Source organism: Macaca fascicularis, chromosome 16 (assembly GCF_037993035.2).
Source record: "Macaca fascicularis isolate 582-1 chromosome 16, T2T-MFA8v1.1".
Taxonomy (NCBI): domain Eukaryota; kingdom Metazoa; phylum Chordata; class Mammalia; order Primates; family Cercopithecidae; genus Macaca; species Macaca fascicularis.
The window spans coordinates 4,997,636-5,005,188 of NC_088390.1; the positions used below are offsets into that span (position 1 = coordinate 4,997,636).

Genomic DNA, 7,553 nt, shown 5'->3' on the forward strand with positions numbered 1-7,553 from the left:
TTGGGCCCAGGAATACAAGCGGAAGCAGCTGGAGGAGCAGCGGCAGTCAGAGCGTCTCCAGAGGCAGCTGCAGCAGGAGCATGCCTACCTCAAGTCCCTGCAGCAGCAGCAACAGCAGCAGCAGCTTCAGAAACAGCAGCAGCAGCAGCTCCTGCCCGGGGACAGGAAGCCCCTGTACCATTATGGTCGGGGCATGAATCCCGCTGACAAACCAGCCTGGGCCCGAGAGGTACTCACTGCCTCCTTTGCCTCCTGAGACTGCAGTCCCACTGCCTGAGGCCTGGAGAGCCACAAGCAGTGGTTGTTCACAGGAACAGGCACCGAGCAGGGGAAAGGAGCACACAGCACACAGCATAGGACAGGAGTGGTGAGGGCGGGCGGGACCCTCAGTTTTGAGAACAGGGAGGCAAGAGCTGGCCTGCTTGACATCCCTTCACATCACAGGTAGAAGAGAGAACAAGGATGAACAAGCAGCAGAACTCTCCCTTGGCCAAGAGCAAGCCAAGCAGCACGGGGCCTGAGCCCTCCATCCCCCAGGCCTCCCCCGGGCCTGCAGGACCCCTTTCCCAGACTCCTCCTATGCAGAGGCCGGTGGAGCCCCAGGAGGGACCGCACAAGGTGAGTCTCCCCCCACTCCTGTCTTAATGCAGACACGGGGAGCTTTGCTCAGAGCCCAGGTGCACACACACACACGCACACACACACCTGCTCAGCCTGAGCCAGGATTCCAGAGCACAGGCTATGTGGACAGACACACTCACCTGCTTCTTGCTGCCTATGTCTGTCCTGACTTAGCTGTCCTCAGGCTCAAGGAACCCCTTGTCCTTCAATGGAGGAAGCGGCAACTGAAGTCCCTTCCCACCTCAGACCCCGATTTGCAGGTGGGGAGCTGCCATGGAGCAGGCAGTCCACCCTCCCTGGTCTCTCCCTGCAGAGCCTGGTGGCGCACCGGGTCCCACTGAAGCCATATGCAGCACCTGTGCCCCGATCCCAGTCCCTGCAGGACCAGCCCACCCGAAACCTGGCTGCCTTCCCAGCCTCCCATGACCCCGACCCTGCCATCCCTGCACCCACTGCCACGCCCAGTGCCCGAGGAGCTGTCATCCGCCAGAATTCAGACCCCACCTCTGAAGGACCTGGCCCCAGCCCGAACCCCCCAGCCTGGGTCCGCCCAGATAACGAGGCCCCACCCAAGGTAAGGACAGCCTGTGGGCCCAGGGAAAAGCAAGGAACTAGTCATGAGGAGAAGGAGGGCAGTGAAGGGGCCGCGTGGGGAAGAGTGCAGGCGGGAAGCCAGAGAAAGCTAGGGCGCTGCCCAGCGGGGCTCAGCCGTCCAGCTGAGGAGGCAACGTGGAGGTGTGGCATTGATGCCCCTGGGGAGCGTGGGAACGGAGAAACGCCCAGGGTGTTTCGGGGCCGCTAAGGGGCAGACTTTGTGAGTTAGAACCGCAGCTCCAACCATCTCCCAGCTTCATAACCTTGGACGTATTCACTAACTTCCCTGAACCTCAGTTTTCTCATCCATCAAAGTGAGGAGCTCACCTCTCAGAGGTGAGGCTCAAACATCTCTGAAGTGCCCGTCGCAGCGCCAGCTCGCAGCACGTGGACTTCTCTCCACAGGTGCCTCAGAGGACCTCATCTATCGCCACTGCCCTTAACACCAGTGGGGCCGGAGGATCCCGGCCAGCCCAGGCAGTCCGTGCCAGGTAATGCCTGGGTAGGGCAATGCCTGGGTGAGGTCTGAGGACAGCCTAGGGAGTAGGGGGGCACAGGGACTTTACCAGCCTACCCACCTAGGGGTGGGCAAGCCCCAGCCCCATCACCTCAGCGCCCCCCCGCCCCCTCGGCACCCCTGTGCTCCCTTCACAGACCTCGCAGCAACTCCGCCTGGCAAATCTATCTGCAAAGGCGGGCAGAGCGGGGCACCCCAAAGCCTCCAGGGCCCCCTGCTCAGCCCCCTGGCCCGCCCAACGCCTCTAGGTAATGGAGTCGTCCCCCGACTCACTCCCACCTCTCACTTCTGCCACCTGCTTCCCTGGTGATGGCTCCCTCTGCAGTGCAGCTCAGCACCCCAGAGAGGGGAGCACCCTGCCTCCCTGACCCTGACTCTGCCCCCCAACAGTAACCCCGACCTCAGGAGGAGCGACCCTGGCTGGGAACGCTCGGACAGTGTCCTCCCGGCCTCGCACGGGCACCTCCCCCAGGCCGGCTCACTGGAGCGGAACCGCGTGGGAGGTATGTGAGCCAGGGCTGGGCAGCCTGCTCTGGGCCTGGAGTCTTATCAGGATGGACCCTGCCTTTGGTGGCTTTGGACTGGGACACCCACAGGGACAGGGAGGACCTGCGTGGGTATGGAACTCGGGGCTGAGTTCTGGGGCTCAGGGGCAAGGGGTCAGCCCAGGTGTGGGCTTGAGGCCATCCCTTGTCCAGGCATCAGTGACCTTTCTTCTTCCACCCTGCCATGTCCAGCCTCCTCCAAACTGGACAGCTCCCCAGTGCTCTCTCCTGGGAATAAAGCCAAGCCCGATGACCACCGCTCGCGGCCAGGCCGGCCCGCAGTGAGTCGCCTGGTGGCCGGCACCGCCTGCCTCATCCTGGTTTGGGGCTTAGCCCCAGGGAGCTGGGTGCCAGGGGGGGTCTCCGCGGATCTACTGGGAAGGGCTGTGGGGATGGAGGGACTGGTGCTTCTCATGCTACTAACCTTTTCTAACCTCTTTCCTAACATCTCTCCTGGCTCGCTCTTCCCCTGCGGCCCCTCCCAGAGCTATAAGCGAGCAATTGGTGAGGTTAGTGAGATGGGCCTGTTGTGGGGGCCCCTCCTGTCACCTTGCTGGGGTGTCCCAGCACCCTTTGTCTGCCTCCACCCAGGCCCACCTTCTCCCTGCCCCTCACGTGGCTCCTCCCCGCAGGACTTCGTGTTGCTGAAAGAGCGGACCCTGGACGAGGCCCCTCGGCCTCCCAAGAAGGCCATGGACTACTCATCGTCCAGCGAGGAGGTGGAGAGCAGTGAGGATGACGAGGAGGAAGGCGAAGGCGGGCCATCAGAGGGGAGCAGAGACACCCCTGGGGGCCGGTACGGCATCGGGAGTGGGGCCCTCCCACTCCAAGGCACAAGGAGGGAGGGGAAGTGGCAGTGGAGGGAGAGGTAGGGCTTTGGGGCAAGTCTGAGGGAGGACAGCGCCCTTCTCTAGAGAGTGGGGTGAGGGTGCAGGTTCCTGTCTCTCTCCTGCTGCCCTGTGTGTTGTGGGGTGGCCTCTCCAAGTGCCTGTCTGCTGTGCCAGCCTGCCCTGTGTGCCATGCAGGGAAGCACCTCACGGTGGAACAGGGACTACCCCGTGAGGGTGGAGCAGGTTGTGTTTTGAATAGAGACAAAAGCCTGGGCTCTGGCTGCCATCTGCTGCCTTTGGCACTTCTGTGGCCACGGGCAGGACCTGGAGAGGCCCCACCTTCCTCTCTCACAGCAGCGATGGGGATACAGACAGCGTCAGCACCATGGTGGTCCACGACGTCGAGGAGATCACCGGGACCCAGCCCCCATACGGGGGCGGCACCATGGTGGTCCAGCGTGTGAGTGAGCCTCCGCTGCCTCCCCTGTAGCTGTGTGTGCCCTCCTCAGCCCCGTGCCGACCCTGCCCTCTGTCCTGTAGACCCCTGAAGAGGAGCGGAACCTGCTGCATGCTGACAGCAACGGGTATACAAACCTGCCTGACGTGGTGCAGCCCAGCCACTCACCCACCGAGAACAGCAAAGGCCAAAGCCCGCCCTCGAAGGATGGGAGCAGTGACGTAAGTGGGCCGGAGGCAGGTCCGCTGGGGGAGAAGAGCCCGGGCGGTGGGCAGGAGGTCTGGGTGCTGGGTCATGGCAGAGGATGGGGCGGAGCGCTGGGAGCTGGACAATGGGGGTGCCAGTTGGGGAGCTGGAGCCTGGGAACAGCAGCAGGGGCAGGGCCGCAGCTGGACTTGCACTTGTTTGCCTGACTGCTGCCCCCCCACCACAGTACCAGTCTCGTGGGCTGGTAAAGGCCCCTGGCAAGAGCTCGTTCACGATGTTTGTGGATTTAGGGATCTACCAGCCTGGAGGCAGTGGGGACACCATCCCCATCACAGGTGAGGACGGGAGGACAGACCTGCCATCAGGCTGGGGTCCAGGGGCAGCCTGGAGGGGAGCATGATGGTCTTGAGACGCAGCCTCACAAAGCCACAGGACCTCTCCCTTGGGCTCTAGCACCTGCCCGGGCAGAGAGAAGGAAGGGCCTCTGCGACCCCTCCAGAGGAGAGAAAATGCTCACAGTAGCCAGGGGACCTGGGCAGAGACTCAAAGCTAGCAAGTGACAGAAATGGGACTTGAGCCAGGCCTTCTGACTCAAAAGGGGGGTCCAGCACTCTATCCCCCTCTCCCGTGCACCCCTTCTCCTCCCGTCTTTTTCCTTTCTGTGTATTATGAGGCGCCAAGACCTGATATAGGGGATGGAGGTAGAAAGAGATGGGGTGAGAAGCTGCAGCCCCTCCTCCCGCCTCCTCCTCCTTCTGGCAGCCCTAGTGGGTGGAGAGGGCACTCGGCTCGACCAGCTGCAGTACGACGTGAGGAAGGGCTCTGTGGTCAACGTGAATCCCACCAACACCCGGGCCCACAGTGAGACCCCTGAGATCCGGAAGTACAAGAAGCGATTCAACTCTGAGATCCTGTGTGCAGCCCTTTGGGGTAAGCCAGGGCAGGGACAGCTGAGGGGGCTGTGGCGTGGCTCCCATGCTCCTGGTTAGGCAAGGGCCTGGCTGAGCCTCTGACCTGCCCAAGGGCTCCTATTGCAGGGGTCAACCTGCTGGTGGGCACGGAGAACGGGCTGATGTTGCTGGACCGAAGTGGGCAGGGCAAGGTGTACGGACTCATTGGGCGGCGACGCTTCCAGCAGATGGACGTGCTGGAGGGGCTCAACCTGCTCATCACCATCTCAGGTACAGGTGCGGCGAGTGGGGGAGGGAGGAGGGGCTCAGCTCCCTGGCGCTGTCACTGTCTTCTGCCCGGGAGGAGGGCAGCCTTGGTCCAGGCACTGGAAGGTGAAGCGGCACTTTCTCACCCCTTGTGGCATGCCGACAGAGGAGGCCGGGGCGGTGGCAGCCGGGCCTCAGATGAGAACGGGGGTGTGTCTGTCTGTCCGTCCCTCAGGGAAAAGGAACAAACTGCGGGTGTATTACCTGTCTTGGCTCCGGAACAAGATTCTGCACAATGACCCAGAGGTGGAGAAGAAGCAGGGCTGGACCACCGTCGGGGACATGGAGGGCTGCGGGCACTACCGTGTCGGTGAGGATGTCCCAGCGGAGTGGCCAGCGCATCCTTGTTCATGAAGAGAGAGAAATGGGCCTGGGTCTAGTGGCTGAGAAAGTTTGGGAGCCAGGGACTTGGGGCCTGGGTGGGGCAGTGTAGTGACAGACCACGGGGAGGCGCCCGTGGCCCAAGAAGGGAAGCCTCAGCATCCCTCTTCTCTCCGGCCCCCAGTGAAATACGAGCGGATTAAGTTCCTGGTCATCGCCCTCAAGAGCTCCGTGGAGGTGTACGCCTGGGCCCCGAAACCCTACCACAAATTCATGGCCTTCAAGGTAACCCCAGCCTCGGCCCCTAGCACCATCTGGAGTCCCAGCGCCTCTCCCCGTGCCCCTGAGCCCTCCTCTCCTCCGCTTCTCTGCAGTCCTTTGCCGACCTCCCTCACCGCCCTCTGCTGGTCGACCTGACAGTAGAGGAGGGGCAGCGGCTCAAGGTCATCTATGGCTCCAGTGCTGGCTTCCATGCTGTGGATGTCGACTCGGGGAACAGCTATGACATCTACATCCCTGTGCACGTGAGCTTGGCGGGGCTGCTGGAGGAGTGGGTTCGCCCAGTCTGGGCACCAGACACGGAGACTCCAGCCCACCTCCTTCTCCCCAGATCCAGAGCCAGATCACGCCCCATGCCATCATTTTCCTCCCCAACACCGACGGCATGGAGATGCTGCTGTGCTACGAGGACGAGGGTGTCTACGTCAACACGTACGGGCGGATCATTAAGGATGTGGTGCTGCAGTGGGGAGAGATGCCCACCTCTGTGGGTGAGTGAGCTGCCGCCCTCCCAGCCACATGCCCCTGAGGTGGCCCCGGGGTGCAGCCTGCTCAGCCCCTCACCTGTTTTCCCCACAGCCTACATCTGCTCCAACCAGATAATGGGCTGGGGTGAGAAAGCCATTGAGATCCGCTCTGTGGAGACGGGCCACCTGGACGGGGTCTTCATGCACAAACGAGCCCAGAGGCTCAAGTTCCTGTGTGAGCGGAATGACAAGGTGGGAGTCTCCTTCCCTCTGAACGGCCTGCCGTCCCGGCTGCTGTGACCCCAGGCCCCTGGGCAGAGGTCTGGGGAGAGGATGGTCGTGGTGTCTCCCTGAAAGCGGGCCCCTCTGGGAGTTCGGAAGGAAGGCAGCCACTACCACTGCCCTGCGCTCCCTTCAGTTCTGAGGACTTTCCCGCTGGCGCCCAGGGGGCTGGTAGTGCACCCTCTCCCCTAACATCCTGGCCTTTCCTCTGGGTGAGGGGCACTGTGAGTCCTCCTGCAGTCTCTCTCTCCCCCTCACCTCTTCTGCCACCCCTTCTTCCCTTCTCCCCGCTTCTTCCCCTCTCCCAGTTCATTGAGACCCCTGACCCCAGCCCGTGGTGACTCCTTCTCTTGCCCCACCCAGGTGTTTTTTGCCTCAGTCCGCTCTGGGGGCAGCAGCCAAGTTTACTTCATGACTCTGAACCGTAACTGCATCATGAACTGGTGACGGGGCCCTGGGCTGGGGCTGTCCCACACTGGACCCAGCTCTCCCCCTGCAGCCAGGCTTCCTGGGCCGCCCCTCTTTCCCCTCCCTGGGCTTTTGCTTTTACTGGTTTGATTCACTGGAGCCTGCTGGGAACGTGACCTCTGACCCCTGATGCTTTCGTGATCACGTGACCATCCTCTTCCCCAACATGTCCTCTTCCCAAAACTGTGCCTGTCCCCAGCTTCCGGGGAGGGACACAGCTTCCCCTTCCCAGGAATTGAGTGGGCATAGCCCCTTCCCCCTTTTCTCCATTTAAGAGGAGAGTGCTTGGGGCTTGAACCCCTTACCCCACTGCTGCTGACTGGGCAGGGCCCTGGACCCCTTTATTTGCACGTCAGGGGAGCCGGCTCCCCCCTTGAATGTACCAGACCCTGGGGGGGGTCACTGGGCCCTAGATTTTTGGGGGGTCACCAGCCACTCCAGGGGCAGGGACCATTTCTTCATTTTCTGAAAGCACTTTAATGATTCCCCTTTCCCCAAACTCCAGGGAATGGAGGGGGGACCCCGCCAGCCAAAACGTTCCCCCCTTTCCCAACCCCCATCTCCTCCTCTTCTAGCCCATGCCCTTCCCCGTGGAGGGAGGGAGCAGGGAGCCCTCACTCTCCACGCCCCTTGCTTGCATCTGTATATAGTGTGAGCAGCAAGTAACCCTCCTCCTCCCTCCCCCCACCCCTCCTCAATGTAGTGGCCTTGGATATCCTGTTTGTTAATAAAGACAATTCAACCAGCT

General features: G+C 62.2%; 1 protein-coding gene across 44 annotated transcripts in view; it reads left to right on the forward strand.

The window, feature by feature from the left end:
* Window positions 1-7,552, forward strand: part of MINK1 (misshapen like kinase 1) — a 71,682-nt gene extending 64,130 nt beyond the window's left edge. For 7 of the 44 annotated variants that reach the window (XM_045376340.3, XM_074018320.1, XM_074018321.1 and 4 more), the window contains 20 exons: window positions 11-229; window positions 445-618; window positions 935-1,195; window positions 1,621-1,706; window positions 1,870-1,980; window positions 2,123-2,235; window positions 2,470-2,558; window positions 2,763-2,786; window positions 2,910-3,073; window positions 3,462-3,567; window positions 3,648-3,785; window positions 3,998-4,106; window positions 4,534-4,701; window positions 4,809-4,952; window positions 5,164-5,298; window positions 5,494-5,594; window positions 5,684-5,833; window positions 5,920-6,079; window positions 6,168-6,307; window positions 6,701-7,552. In XM_045376340.3, coding sequence (XP_045232275.1) covers window positions 11-229; window positions 445-618; window positions 935-1,195; window positions 1,621-1,706; window positions 1,870-1,980; window positions 2,123-2,235; window positions 2,470-2,558; window positions 2,763-2,786; window positions 2,910-3,073; window positions 3,462-3,567; window positions 3,648-3,785; window positions 3,998-4,106; window positions 4,534-4,701; window positions 4,809-4,952; window positions 5,164-5,298; window positions 5,494-5,594; window positions 5,684-5,833; window positions 5,920-6,079; window positions 6,168-6,307; window positions 6,701-6,784 — 2,676 coding nt within the window. In that variant the 3' untranslated portion in view covers window positions 6,785-7,552. The remainder of the gene's footprint in view (window positions 1-10; window positions 230-444; window positions 619-934; window positions 1,196-1,620; window positions 1,707-1,869; window positions 1,981-2,122; window positions 2,236-2,469; window positions 2,559-2,762; window positions 2,787-2,909; window positions 3,074-3,461; window positions 3,568-3,647; window positions 3,786-3,997; window positions 4,107-4,533; window positions 4,702-4,808; window positions 4,953-5,163; window positions 5,299-5,493; window positions 5,595-5,683; window positions 5,834-5,919; window positions 6,080-6,167; window positions 6,308-6,700) is intronic. The other 37 variants (XM_074018322.1, XM_074018328.1, XM_074018325.1 and 34 more) reach the window with 7 other exon arrangements.
* Window position 7,553: the final 1 nt, after the last annotated feature.